Genomic DNA, 15,078 nt, shown 5'->3' on the forward strand with positions numbered 1-15,078 from the left:
GGTGGCACACGCCTTTAATCTCAGCAAGTGGGCAGAGGCAGGCAGATCTCTGTGAGTTTGAGGACAACATGGTCTATATAGTGAGTTCCAGGACAGCCAGGGTTACATAGTGAGACCCTGTTTCAAAAAATCAGAAAAAAAAAAACAAAAACCTTCAGGTCCAGATGACAATAACCATTTACAATTCTCATCCACAAGGTGTCCTGGTGCCACCCTGAACTAGTACCGATTAAGACTTTAGAAGAGGACACTTTTCCGAGTCTGTAACCTGCCCCTGTGTTCCTCCCACGTGCAGGAGCTGCGTGACTACTGGGAAGCATGCACCCTCTCGTCCTGCTGTTGCTCTCAGATGCTGGTGTCCTGGTGTCTTTCTCACGGGGCAGAAGTAAGAGCTACACTGAAACGCCTCCCCCGACATGCTTCGCATTCATGTTCTCTCCCGACTCAGGGCCACCCAGCCGTTTGTGCTTACGCCGGTGGCGCCAAAACTGAAGCGCATGAGGAGGTAGAGGGTGGCACAGGCTTGGCTCCGGGTGACGTCCATGCTGCTGCTGCAGTGGTGCAGCACTCGCTGACACAGGTCGGCGCACTGCTCCACCTCCTCCTCAAACAGCAAGTCTCCAAACTAGAAGAGACACAGGGGCTCATGAGGCAGCGCCGGACACTTTCCCAAGCCATCTGGCTGGCTGTTGCAACATGCAAATGTCTGTTTGGACAGGCAAAGAGCCTGAAGGGTTAATGTAGTGCTCCCTCAACAAAACGGGCTACATGTGTCAGACGGTGGAGGTAAGCAATGACGTCCACTTAATTGTGAGTCACACAGCTGAGGTAAGGCTATGCCATTAACTTCCCTGTTAGCCAGGTTGCATTCACTGGTGAGGGAGTCGCAGCTCTGAAGGACCTACTTGTGTTTCATGGGTTCCCTGGAAATTATTGGCGATTAAGAAGGAGAAAATTAATATAATAGTGGACAGTGGAATTCCACTTCATAAATTTACAAGATCCCATATAGAAGGTACCCACTAAGAGTTCCTACAAAGAAGGAAAATAATCTTAATACGCTACTAACCAAATATAGTTTTCAGGCACCTCCCAGCATTTTATAATGGTCATTTTGTCAAATTTATTAATGGGAATCAGGTATAGGATTAATTTCACTGCGATAAGGTATTCATGGAAGGAGAAACACTAGTGTCTCAACTGATTTTTGCTCTCAAGTCACGGACTTTCAGTGAGTGGTCATTTGACATTTCTGTAGTTAGGCCCACATTTCAAGGGTGAGAGCCACTGTTTGGCATCCCCACAGCGACTTCCTGATAGTCAGTGCGCCTACTTTCTTAGGAAGAGGTAACACTTTTACCCCATGCCCTCCGTGAAGTTTGATCTACATGCAGAAGGACGTGAATCCAGACAAGAATCTCACTTTTAATTAAGGGGAAGAAAACAGGCGTCCCGTGTGTACCTTGGCAATGAGTGCCCGGAGAGTTGCGAAGCAGTGAGTCAGGTAGGTGGTGCTCTGATCACAGCTCAGAGAATTCACCAGGACCCGCAGGACGCCTCCCAGCAGGCTGTCTTTACAGTCCAGGGCGGAGCTTGCCTGGGGGTGGAAGAACAGCATCACCGCTGAATCACGGCTGAAGGCTGCCGCTGATTATCTTAGAGACCTGGCATCCCTTCTCCTTAGCCGAAAGTGTTCTGTGAGCCACCATGGATATCACTCATTAACAATCACGAGAGCTTAAGCCCTCTTTCCCAATGATATTTTTCAAAACAAATTGACTTGAGGTTTGTGCCCAGTTTGGGATATTAAACGAAGCTCTAAGGTTCATCTCCCTCCAGCCGGGGTTATGGAACGTTCTTTCTTTGTAGGCATGACTTTCTACCAGTGTTTCAAAAACAGCTGGGAGCTTCACGTACAAGAGGGCTACTTGGGGCAGTTGTGTCTTCCAAATCAGCAGCCTATATATCGGCTACAGAAGGACTAACAAGAAGGATAATAACAAGTATTTGCTAGAGTGCAACTTTCTTAGGACACTGCCAATCATTCTGAGGCTTGGTATCAGGTGTACTGCTCTCAGAAATACCTTGTACAGAGATACCATCGATGTGACGCTAAACATTTAGGGTACCAAAGTTAGGAAACTTTCAAAAGATACTTGAGTCCTCCTTGGATGCTCAAGTCCCTCCTATAACAGGGCGGTAGTATTTGCATATATAACCCACAATCCTCTCATGTACTTTAAATCATCCCTCACTTACTTTCGGTACCTAATACAACATAGAAACTCCATGTCAACAGTTGCTATTCTGTATTGTTTAGGGAACAAGGATGGGAAACTAGAAAATATGTATGTGGTCAGTACAGATCTATTTTTGTTCCTAATATTTCCCACTGATGGTTGGGTAAGCCTCAGGACGTGAAACCCTGCAACGGGAGGCTGACTTGTATTTTCCTAAATTAGGGATGGCAAATTCACAGGCCTGTCCTTCTGCAATCTGAGCGTAAAACACGTCATTTGTCACACTAGCACTGTTTTCTACCCAGTGCAGTCTGAATGTTAGAGGAGCAATAAAGGCCAACTGAGACGAGAAAACTTAGTCAAGAGAACATTATGTCTGGCTTGTATGGTAAATCGCTTGACCAAGGGACCAGGGTCGCAGGCTCACCTTAAGTCACGTTAAAGAGATGGGCAGAATAATTAGTCCTTTAACGAGAGAGCGTGCTTTCCTCCCCAGAATCCCTGCTCCTAGCACAGAGGCTTCCTGGGCCAAAGCCACGAAGCTTTATCCATCTGTCTCCTTTTCTAAATTATTCAGAAAGTGTAACTTCTCCTTTACCTTTCTACCCCTTTTCTAGTCATACTTCCCCTAACACTGAGTTTTCCCCACGTTCTGGGCTCCCTTCCCTGCCACGTGACTGCTTGTGTGCGTCTGGCCTCTGTGCCAGTTTAAACGGCATAGCTGTCTTTCCTTTTCTCCTCCACGCTCCTCCTCCCAGTGGCTGCTAAGATTTACAACTTGTCAGCCTGGGGGATTTTTCTTAAAAACACTAATAAAATCGTCCTTCACTTTTTCCTTTAGTCCATTCTAAACTTCCTTATTAGGGAGACTAAGAACCCCAGGAGGGGACCCCAATCCCTCTCCATCATCAACAACTCCTATCCTAGCCAATTGGATTGACCTACCAGGAGAAACCTAATTAGCATCCTTGTTGCCGTGCTCAGCTAAGAGCCCACTGTCTACCTTATACATCAAGCATGCGTACTTGGGCCAGCTTAACCTTGAGGGTCAGTTCCTCAAACACCCAACTCTTTCCAAGGGAGTAGCAAGTCAGAGAAGCCAGAGGATGCCTGGCATCTCTGGAATCTGCAAGGTAGGCACTGCTGTAAATCCCAAACTTCCCCACTTTAGTTTTAAAAAGGCATTCTGAAGTCACGTTCACATCTTTCTCAATTTTGAATGAAGATTTCTCTATCCAATTCTAAGAACTGTACCCACGAGCTGGCCAGATGGGGTATGTATTGCCCTCACCTGGATGATGTTTTCCTGCATATCCAGTATGATTAAATTTGCTTCTGTAGCCAGATTGCCACTGATCAAGGCTTCTTGATCTAACTCTGCCTTTGTTCTAAGAAACAAAAGGAGGTCAAATTAAAGCACAATCTGGCTTGGCCAGGTTCCAGCGATGACAACCAATGCACCATGTCACAAAGGATTCTTTAGAACAGTCAACCATGATTAACATAAAGCAGCTGGCCTTGACGCAAGTGTTTCCTGGGGTTCACGTCTGGTTGGGAAGATGGTCCAGTGAAGTCTCCAGCTCATCCGTATCTTCACTGTTATTAATAATGATGGCAATTATGAAAATAACAAAATGGGCAGAGAAGTAATTATTGGTTGCTACTAACAATTAGGTGAGCCTATCAGATAGCTGCTTAAAGCTTCAGGGCCTCATCCGCTGGTCACGTGTGAGCACTATCTGAATGGGGTGGGGGTGGGGCTGCAACACGCTGGAGAGATGGGATGTGACTTGAACTTGGTGAACATTGGGAAACAGTGAGTCTACCTGAGAAGGCGAGCAGGTTGCCTAGTTGTGTGTGGGACTGGCTGTCCTTCTCCAGTGGGAAGCAAGGCTCACATCCCGTGGGGCAGGGCATCAAACATTCTGCTGGAGGTTACTGGACTAGAAAGTACCAGGTAGGAAATGGGAAATCACTGGGCACTGTTTCTTTTTCAGGTTTAACTGAAAGGAGCGGGTACATTCTATGTACTAGTCCATTTATCCACACAAAACAAGCAAAGCTGGGAAGGCAGAGAGTGGTCTCCTCTTCCACAGCTTTGCCTTCAGTGGTTCAGTTACCCATAGTAACAAGAGTCAAGAACAGATTCCAGAGATAAACAAGCCATTGGCTCTGAGTTGCGTGCAGTCCTGAGTGGCACGCTGTCATATTCCATCCCGTCAGGCGATCACTGTTTGGTCCAGCGTATCCAGGCTGCGCATGCTACCTACATGTTATTTACTCAGTTGCTGTCCTAGTTACCAGACTGACTGACAGAGTCTCACAGTGATGTAGAGACCTCTCACAGCTTTGGGGATCCACTGGAGTGTATTGCCTGCAGATAAAAGGGTACTACTCTACTTGGTTTTACCATCCAAATTTAGGTTTAAGGAAAGAGAGGTAGGAAACTGACTTTCCCAGTAGTCGTCCCCAGTGCCTAGGACGGTACCACTGATGCTGGGGCATTATGCTATCAGTTCAAATGTCCTGGACCAGGATTACCACAGAATTGTTCTTCTTTTTCCCTATCCGACAACAGTGGCTTTTACAACACGGAGAGCTCAGAAAGGTATTTTAAGTAATATCTCACTTAGGATAGATTCTTCCGTTCTAATTGTTTGACAACCCTTTCCCTCCTTCTCCAAACCTTAGTATATGTATACGATAAGTGAAATATACAAGCTTTTTTTTTTGGATTAATTTACTCATACATTTAAATTTACAGCACCAGAGCCAGGTGTGGTGGTGCACGCCTTAATCCCAGCACTCAGGAGGCAGGGGCTGGAGGATCTCTGTGAGTTTGAAGCCAGCCTGGTCTACATGGTTCTTATGAGTTCTGGAGCCAGCTAAGACTACCTACTGAAACTCTGTCTCAAAACAGCAACAGCAACCCCCTGACCAAAAAAAACCCACACTTTGACGAACACTGTCCAGTAGAATGTACGAGGGGCCAGATGTATGATTTTAGATTTTGTGTTAGCCACATGAAAAAAGAGAAAATGAATTGATGGCATTATCTTTTCTTTCCTTAAAAAGGTCTCACTGTGACTGGCCTGGAATTCCAGGCTCACCATGTAGACCAGGCTGGCCTAAAACTCATAGAGATCTACCTGCTTCTACCTCCTGGGTATTGGAATTATAGACATGTGCCAGCACACCCAGCCAATGTTAATTTTTACCATATTTTATTTAACCCAGTACATCAAAAGTACTGTTAGTAAGTAACAAATTAAAAATTATTGTTGAAATGTTCAATCTTGTGTGTATTTTCATGTGTTCTACATCTCAATGTGAAATGGTCACACTTCAAGCTTCATAGCTACATGTGGTTAGAGGCTCCTGTATAGATAGTACAGACAATCCTAACCTGTTTTTACAATTGTGATAAAATGCACATAGCATAAAACTTACCACCTTAGTCTTTTTTAATTGTATGGTTCAGTAGCAGTAAGTAATTTATATTACCATGATATATTGTCACTACTCCTGGAGGTCTATTAGTGTGGCTCGGACTTGTCTGCACAGTCCAATCACCTGTGAAGTTTGCCCAACCTAGAACTGGCAGAGGGTAACTTGGGGCACTTTGACACTAGTGTTGTGCCATCCGCCTTTAATTCCAGTACTCAGGAGGCAAAGGCAGGCAGACCTTGTGAGTTCAAACACAGCCTTGTCTATATAGAGAGTTCAGGGCAGTGTAAGGCTCTATCCAAGGAGCAGGCGGCACTCTGGAAGTCCCTGAGGGTGATCTGAATGTGCAGCCCAGGTTAAACACTAACCTCTAAAAGAAAGAGCCAAACTGATTAAAATGAAGCTAAAAGAAAATGACAGAAGTTGTCGTCTAAAAATTATAACGTTTCCAAACAGCTCTCATGGAGTGGTTATAATTGCCACCCAGCTGCTGCGGAAGGACTGCAGGATCATCATCAGTCACTGGTAACCAGCAGCCCACCAGGAGCTGGGAGCTGAGAAGGAACCTGCAGGGAACTGGCGGGACCTGTATGGTCAGTCAAGATTGCTGATGTCAGCAAGTGGGAAAGGCTCCCTACAGCAATTCACACAGCCCAGCCAAAACACGCCGCGCTGCACTCCTGTTACAGTTTTGTGGAGCAGATGACCTAACTCTCTAAGCAGTGCTGTGCCGTCTACACACACCTGTTGTGGGTGTACACAGTTACCTCACACACTAAATGAAAGTGATAGGCAAAGAGAGAGGAGTCGAGAAAGCAAGGCCAAGTGCCCAGCCAGGTAACTTCAAATCCCTATTTCCTCCCTGAAAATGGGTGCAAAAAAGGTACTGACACTTAGAACCAAAGATCTTAAACACCAGCTAGGGAAATCAGAGCGAGCCCAAGTGCTCTAAGCAAGCGGGCATTATTACTAAGACCAACAACTGTTGGTTCCTGTGTAACGTCCCGGTAAACAATGTGTCTCCAGGCATCTTTGGACCTGGCAGCTGTGGTCGCCTCCCTTCCAAGCCTCAGAAGAGCATATTCTTGTTCACTGGCAAGGCCATCACCATTTAATGGGTATCACAGATTGACCTGCACAAGTAGCATCCTTCACTGTTAAGAAGCTATGGGATACCAGATTTGGCATGCTTTTCAAAACTATTATTAAAATGTTTCTAGGAAAAATGTTTTAGAGTAAGTAGGAAAAATGTGACATTTTAGAGTGAGTTGGACTCCCCACAGTCCCATAAATTGACTAGGATATATTATGGTAATGGTAAAGATATTAACATTCATTTATAAAATGACACTCAAGTCTCCTTATCCCTCCCTTTGATGAACACTTCACACTCCATGAAGCTGTATTATCTATGCTTTGTCGTATATGTGGGGTCCTCAACCATTCGGGGTTCTGCTCAGTGAATCTGCCCTAAGTCAGTAAGTTAGTATTTCTCCATGGCCTTTGCTCCAGTCTCTGTCTCCAGGTTTCTACCCTGACTTCCTTCTGTGATGAACTGTAAATCATAGGATGAAATAAAGCTACCTATGGCACAGAGGCAGAGAAGACATAGGTTATCTATGCACACACATTTAGCTTTTGCTCTCATATGTCTAAATTGTTATATACAGTCCTCTCTTTCTCTCCCCTTTGGTATATAATTCATAAACACATGTGCTGGCTGGTTTCTGTCAACTTGACACAAGCCTAGACATACTTGCAAAGAGGGACTCTCAATTGAGGAACGGCCTCTATCTTATTGGGCTACAGGCAAGTCCATAGAGGCATTTTCTTTATTAATGATTGATGTAGGAGGGCCCAGCTCACTGCGGGGGTTGCCACGCCTGGGCAGGTGGTCCAGAGTTTCATGAGAAAGTAGGCTAGCAGGTCATGGAGAGCAAGTCAGTAAGTTAGTATTTCTCCATGGCCTTTGCTCCAGTCTCTGTCTCCAGGTTTCTACCCTGACCTCCTTCTGTGATGAACTGTAAATCATAGGATGAAATAAACTGTCTCCCTCAAGCTGCTTTTGGCCATAGTGTTTTAGCAGAGTGATTGAAAGCAAACTAAGACACACACACACACACACACACACACACATGGCATATGGTGCCATCCAAGCAGGGTTGTTTTTCACTTTCTTTGTAATTTTTTTCTGATTATAATAGATATGAAAATGCAAATCCAATGTAGGAAACATAACAAATTGTGAAAAAGAAAATACAAATCACTTACATTTTTAAAATTCCCAAATCAATATTATTGTTTTGGTAAATTTCTTTCAGAGTTTTTGTTTTTGTTTTTTTTTCCTTTGAGATAGGTTTTCTCTGTGTAGCCCTGGCTGTGGTGGAACTCACTCTGTAGGCCAGGCTGGCCTCGAACACACAGAGATCCACCTGCCTCTGTTTCCCAAGTGCTGGGATTAAAGGTGTGCGCCACCACCACCCTATTCCATGGCCTTTTACAAACACAGCTCCTGTATGTAATTAGAGATTAGAGAGTAAACTCTAAAACTAAGCATCTGTCCTAGTCACTTAATGATTCCACAACATGTTAATAGCCTGGTACTTTGTTCTATGTTCCCATATTCTTAAACATCAGAGCAGTTCTGACTTTTAAAATTTATTTTTATTTTATGTGCATTGATGTTTTACCTGCATGCATGTCTATGTGAGGGTGTCAGATCTTGGAGTTATAGACTGTTGTGAACTAACATGTGGGTGCTGGGAATCAAACCTGGGTCCTCTGGAAGAGCAGTCAATGCTCCCAAACACTGAGCCATCTCTCCAGCCCAAGCAGTTCTGATTTTTTTGAACAATTAAAAATAAGGCTACTATAAATACCCCTGACTATCCATCTTTGCACCCATTTTCACTATGGAAATACAGATGTGGAGTTGCACTTTTCTCTATTTCTCTGCTCTTCACCGGCTGCTTTCATCAGCTACCCAAGGGTGCAGAAACTGGGTTTCTTTAAACAATGAATACATTTTTTAAGAGCCGAGGTCACAGCTTCTGACACCTTTGGGCATCCTGGGTAGCTGGAGCTGTATTTACACAGACAGTATATTTCCTTTTCTTACCCCTGGAAGGATACCGTTGTCCCAGAAACACAAGGAGCCTGGGAAAAAGAGTTTAAGACTTTCAATGAAAGTAGCCCGGAGCAGCCGAGCGAGCAAGCGACTCACTTATCCAGCTTCTCGTTAGCTTGCCGCCACTGGGTCTGCTCTTTCCTCCACCTCAGATTTTCACTCAGGCCTGGAAATCGGTCATTCCCTAGGAGTTAAGAAACACACGACAGGAATTTGATTAGCGTGAAACCTTCTAAGATAACCCTAAGTCCAGTGCCCAGCTTAACTGAAAAGCCTCAGCACATTCTTCTTCTGTTAATCAATCTGTGCTGCCAGAGGAGACAAAGCCGCCATGCTGTCTCTGTGGTGACCTGCCCTGGATGGACAGGAGGGCAGCTCTGGAAGATGTCTTGCCTTTCACATTTCCCCTGAGCAGGCACCCCCTACTCTCCCCCCCCCCCCCCCGCCCCCAACTGACTTGCTGGAAAGAAGAGTAGGGTATTCAGAGAAGGTGCTGAGCGCTCTCCAAAGTCTGTGCCTTCCTGGGAGCACATGACATTTGATTGTCTTAAGGTGATGAGCTCAGGTGTTTGGGTCATGGGGTCCCTAGGATGGTGGTATGCTGGCACTGTTTTGGGGAGACTGCTCCATTCCGGTTGTATACTGAATGACTCATGGATATGACCGTGGGTCCCAGAACCCTCCAGTTTGTTGATCAGTCTGCTCCAGAGGCCTAAGCACAAGGGAGACAATGCTTCCCTCCTCTGTCAATCACTTTCCTGGATGTGGCCTTTACTTGCTCTTAAACCTTAATTAAAACATGACATCTGGGGACTCTCACGGTGATTCTTACCCTCAGAGGCAGAGAACAAGCATTCTACAAGCCAAGCACAGGATCCAGAACCTGCTCTCTCAGGGAGTGACATCCAAGGACCTTCCTCCCCACAAAGAGTGAAGAGCTGTCTGACAGGTGGGGAGGCCTACCCACACACCTGGAGTGCGACGGCGCATCATCTCCCCACGGGCTCCTTCCCCGCGGAGCAAGGCCTCTTCCAGCTTGGCCTTGACATCCCTTGACTTCTGCAGGACCTGGTTACTGACTTTGTCGGAACTCTGCTTTCCCTGGAAGGACAGAGGTAGGAACATTCAGTTTAGCAGTGTCTCTATTGATGGAGAGACTGTCAAAAGAGAACACTTCGGGGTCATCGTAGGGAGTTTTGACATGTACTACACAGTCACTTTTCTGGAGGCTCCTACGGACAAAACTTTATTAGTAGGAATAGGCCCACTGCAATAGGCAGACATTCTCTCCATGCTGAATGGTCACATCTGCAAATGCAACCAAGCTATGTGGTGGAAAACAGACATATGAAGAGCGAATGATGCAGAAGAGGAACAAGATGGGATTGAAATAGAAAACCAAGACATCCCACACTTACCTTGTACTCAAAACAGGAGACACAGATGAACAGCAGGTCTAAAATCCTGTTGAGCTGCATGGAAGGCAGGTCAGCAATCCACCTCCGGATGAGGGCCTGGTCAGCATTTTTCATGATCCACAGGAAGCAAATCATGAGGTGGCGGGTGGTGTCTGCATTCAGCATGTTGTATTGCTTATAGGGCTGGAAGGAGGCAGATGGAAGGGGAGGGTGGGGAGGAGGCCAAGCAACAGAAAAAACAAACCCAAACTGTAAGAGATGAGAACCTCTTAGAACACTGTACCTATTTCTTCGCTGGCTGGCCATCTGCTTCCCTGTCTTCCCAAGGCAAAGGAATGTTTCCTTGGTGCAGGGTGCTTGGTGCGCAGTAAAGCCCCACCTTGGACACAATTTGGGTTAAGCTAAGAACCACCGAACTGAGCACTGTCTGGTGGTCTGCCCTGGACCCTGACCATGTTCTACAATATCAGTGATGCAATGGAGCATTCTTGTTGCTAAGATCTCCAAGAACTTCAAGATGGCCCGTGGAGGGTTGGACTTACGGAGGAGAACTAGCCTAACCAAACACGATGAATAATCCAACAGTGAACAGTCCTGCTTCACATCAAGATCATGAACTGCTCAGCACGTGGATCAAATCTATATGTTTGTGAAGCCATCTGCAATGGGACCTACACCAAAACTCACCCAAAGGTGGGTGGGTCCTCAGGCTGTAATTCCCTAGGAGCATGTTCACTGGAGAGTGCTGCTAAGCATGCTTGCTATAAACTCACAACACCAAGACAGACAACAGTGTGCAGCTGCACCCTTGCTGCATGTGGTGTGGATAACAGTCAGTGGAGTGCGGCAGTGACATCGCAGTGAGGAATTTGTGAGTAGAGTGAGGGAAATGCTAGCCTTGGATGGGAATGACGGATGACGAACTTCCTTTCACTTAAGGTATTCTGAGTCTGTTGACAAGAAACCAGCGTCTTCAGCTAGAATGTCAGAGGGAGTATGTTCTAACAGGTGAATTTCCGGCTTCTATACTCCTTACAGGCAGTTAATATAAAAGGCACATACTGCCCTGAGCAGGGAACTTTGGTAAGGAGGATCATTCAAATGTAGAGTGCGGTCAGAAGGTACACTGTTGAACTGTACGATTAGTGATGCCAAGTCTCATGTGTCCTGTCTCCCTGACTCCCCAACCCTCCTGGGCAAGGTTGAAAGGGGCTGAGGCTCTAAGTGCTGGGCGGAAGGGAAAAAAGAAGTCATCTGGTAAAGAACAGCTGTGTCAAGACCCTGCCTCACTCAGAAGAAAACCAAGCAAGTTTCCTGCGGATTCAGATCTTATGTTGAAATGTAAAAATGAAATAGACTGCCTAGCTCTCGCAAACCTTAGGTTGCCCTAGGTGCTCGCATCCCTAGGATCATAAAATAGAACACACCAAGTCACATAAGAACAGAATAGTAACAACACTGAGCTAGAAGGTGAAGTGCTGTCTCAACAAGAGATGGAGCGCATCAACAGACAGAGGAGTCCCAGCTCAGGTGCAGCATCCCACAAAGAGCCCTTCTGTCACAGGACAAGCCAGACAAATCTCCTTGGGCGCTTTGGGGACCCAGGAAAGCTGAAGGCTTTTGCTTTGGAAATTCTGGTCCCTTCAGTCATTTATTGGAGGCAAACATTAAAACTAATGACACATGGAGTAAGCCCAGCCTAAATTCAATGGAAGGACGCTCTGGGTTGATCTTCTCTGCAATGATTTCAGAATCCCCAAGTTCCCCTCTCTGATAGTTTTCTGCACTTGGCACACTGGGACTGGCTAAATGTGCCGTGTGTATCTCTTGCTCTTACCATGGCTGTCTGAGCAGAATGCTCGCTGCTGTCAGCCTCTTTGATTCCTGTAGCCCAGTGGGGAGGCAGAAACCATCTCTGCTCTAAGCTGGGTTCGCTCAGAAGTCAGGAGGAGGACACACCAACAAAAAACGTGTACCAACATACCAAGGAAGACAGCATTGACCCGCTCATCTTCAAATTAAGATGATTTCCTGCTATGGCCAGGGCCACATTCTGGTTGATTCCATTGGCCACATCTTGTTCCTCATACGAGCCACTGGCGCGGCTCTTCCCACCTCGAGCATCTGCAACTGCAATTAAACATCACTAGGGATGACGGCAAGCCGAAGACCATAGTTCCCTGTCTTCAACCCAACAAGTGACAAAGGCGTCTTAGTTACTAAAGTCAGTAAGTAACTCAAAACCTGGTGTTCACCATCATGTACCCAGAGAAAAAGCAGACAGGCTTAAAACAAATGAAGTGCTGAGCACAAGCTTAGGCTACACATTAATTTTTCAGATGTTAAAAATAAAAGTTTTCAAAGTTTTGTAATACTTCTCTGTGTTCTGTTCTGTATTTAAAATAATACTGTTGATTTTAAATAATGACCCAATAAAATGGAACCTATAACTTCAGAATAAGTACCTTGTGGAATAATATGCTATTATATCATGCACTAAGATTGTTTCAAAAGTCAAAGCAAATGCTAATTTAGTATATTTTATATATAATAATATTACATATTATATTATTATAATGCCACATAATAGACATATCTATATTTACAGAAAAGCCAAACTTGTCAAACTTGTTTATGGTAATAGATGAAGCTTAAGTCCGAATTTAGATGCATCTTTAGCATTTTTATTTTATTTTTTTGTAATTTTGTTACGTGTATGTCTGTGTATCACTTTCATGAATAATGACCTCAGAGGCTACAACAGAGCATCAGATGCCCTAGAACTGGAGTCACAGACAGTTGTGAGGTGCCATGTGGGTGCTGGGAATTGACCCTGCGTCCTCTGGAAGAGCAGCCAGTGCTCTTAAACACTGAGTCAGGTTTCCAGCCCCAGGAGACGTAGCTTTACAAACACTTGTTTTTATTTTATGTGTATATGTTAGTGCCTGCATGTATGTCTGGGTACTTCATGGGTTTGGGGAGGTCAGAAGGGGGCATCAGATCCCCTGGGACTGGAGTTATAGGCAGTTGGGAGGCACTGGGAACCAAACCCAGATCCTCTGCAAGAGCAGCAAATGCTCTTAACTGCTGAGCATTCCCCCTGGTGATTTGCATGAGGAATTTTTTCTTTTAAAAAGTTCCAAGAAAAAATTCCTTATCATTCACTTTACAATTTGCACGAATTAAAAGTTCCAGGTGACTGTTCTCATCTTGTGTATTTGTGTGTATGTGAATGTGAGAGTGTGTGTACGTGCCCACGTGCAGCTATGCATGTTCATTTAGCGTCAAGATGACCTTGTTTTGTTCCTCAGGCACTGCCCACTTTTTTTCTTCCTGGTTGGCTGACTGGAGAGCTCTAGGGATCTTCCTGTCTCACTTTCCCAGTGATGGGATTACAAGTGTATTCCACCGTGTCAGAAATGTTTCTGTGAGTTCTGGGAATCGAACACAGATCTTTGTGTTTGGATGGCAAGCTCTTTACTGACTAAGCTATTTCCACAACCCCAGTCTCCGTATTTTATAAACTAATTGTTATTGTAATGATTTTACAAATGATTTAGTCAGAGGTGCCACTGCACTTGGAGGAAGTGGGAAACTCAGATGGTTCTCTAAGATCAATGGTGGTGTCTTGTAAGGACTGCTGGGCTCAGGCAGGTATTCTCTGGACTCTAAATCATCCATCAGCAAAAACCCATCCAGAGCAAGGACTACCCTGAAATGATCAGAATAGTGCACTTCCACCTACATTCTCTAGCCTATACTGTAGCAGGAACATAAACCCAGGAAGTGGGAAAAATAAAAAAAAATTATGCTTTCTTCTTGTAGTTTTAAGCAAGAGATACTGACCTCTTGTTGCCAAAAGCAAACCTTTTTTTTTTTTTTTTTGCTGTAGCATAATTTCCTAATACTGAAAGACACCATGATTTCTGTGTCAGTGGGTTGGCATAGAGCAAAAAGTTGTTTGGTTTCAATACTCCTTTGTAAGCACCATGAAAGAAAATGGACATGTTTGGAGGCAACAGAGCAGCAATCCCAACAGAGAGTGGCAAGCTCTGTTCTATTTCATCCTTTTGCCGCACAGATGACGGCATCCACCATAAACTAGCAGATCCATGAATGAATGTGCAAATATTTTCTCACCACAAAAATAAAATACATACAATTATGTGTTTTAAAAACCTGTCTGGGTAAAAAAAAAAGCTTGAGTGGCCACTGCTGTGAAGAGTCACCCACACAAGCCATCCACACTAGAGCTGATGAGAGACCTTGTATTCTGTGTGAGGGACATTTGGCAGGGGCCTACTGATCTAAGACAGGAAACAGAAGGTCCTTACCTGTAAAGTCATAGAGCTGTGGCAAGGCGTCCAGAATGATGCCAACCAAGGGCAGGTAAAGGGCGGCGATTTTGACCTTCACTTCCGGTTTGAGACACCGTGGATCCAGGTCGTGAGAACTCAGGAGGCTGTGGATGGCACTTACAGCTTTTCTCTGTACCCTGCTGATTCTGTTGACATAACATTGAGAAACCAGGCTATGGTGAGGGAGACTGTGATTCTGAACAATTCGGTGACAATGTGAAAAGCAAGCAAAGTAGGGCTGACAGGAGACTGTCTGCATTACAATCCTGGTCTACTTTTAGCTTCCTGTTTTCAAGCTCATCATGTCATATGGGTACTTCATTCCTTTTGGATACTGAGTAACATTCCATTGTGCACAGAAAATAATCTCATTTATCCACTCATCCACTGATGAACATTTGAATTGTTAATACTTTGGGACTATCATGAATGCTGAATACTCCTGGCTTTTGTGTGGGCATATAAGTATGTGTCTCTTGAGTATGTCC

At 45.0% G+C, this 15,078-nt stretch overlaps 1 protein-coding gene and 1 non-coding gene across 2 annotated transcripts in view; one reads left to right on the forward strand and one right to left on the reverse strand.

The window, feature by feature from the left end:
* Dock8 (dedicator of cytokinesis 8) overlaps positions 1–15,078 on the reverse strand; it is a 100,563-nt gene that overhangs the window by 28,519 nt on the left and 56,966 nt on the right. Inside the window, exons 14-21 of the mRNA XM_059253773.1 lie at positions 14,567–14,736; positions 12,217–12,362; positions 10,233–10,415; positions 9,786–9,915; positions 8,911–8,998; positions 3,532–3,628; positions 1,463–1,597; positions 473–625 (exon numbers count right to left, since the gene is read on the reverse strand). Of these exons, the coding sequence (XP_059109756.1) occupies positions 473–625; positions 1,463–1,597; positions 3,532–3,628; positions 8,911–8,998; positions 9,786–9,915; positions 10,233–10,415; positions 12,217–12,362; positions 14,567–14,736 (1,102 nt within the window). The remainder of the gene's footprint in view (positions 1–472; positions 626–1,462; positions 1,598–3,531; positions 3,629–8,910; positions 8,999–9,785; positions 9,916–10,232; positions 10,416–12,216; positions 12,363–14,566; positions 14,737–15,078) is intronic.
* Positions 6,708–6,837, forward strand: LOC131903209 (small nucleolar RNA SNORA24). The gene has a single exon (XR_009377454.1). It is a non-coding gene; the product is annotated as a small nucleolar RNA SNORA24 (small nucleolar RNA).

The sequence above is a fragment of the Peromyscus eremicus genome, chromosome 1 (assembly GCF_949786415.1).
Source record: "Peromyscus eremicus chromosome 1, PerEre_H2_v1, whole genome shotgun sequence".
Lineage (NCBI taxonomy): Eukaryota > Metazoa > Chordata > Mammalia > Rodentia > Cricetidae > Peromyscus > Peromyscus eremicus.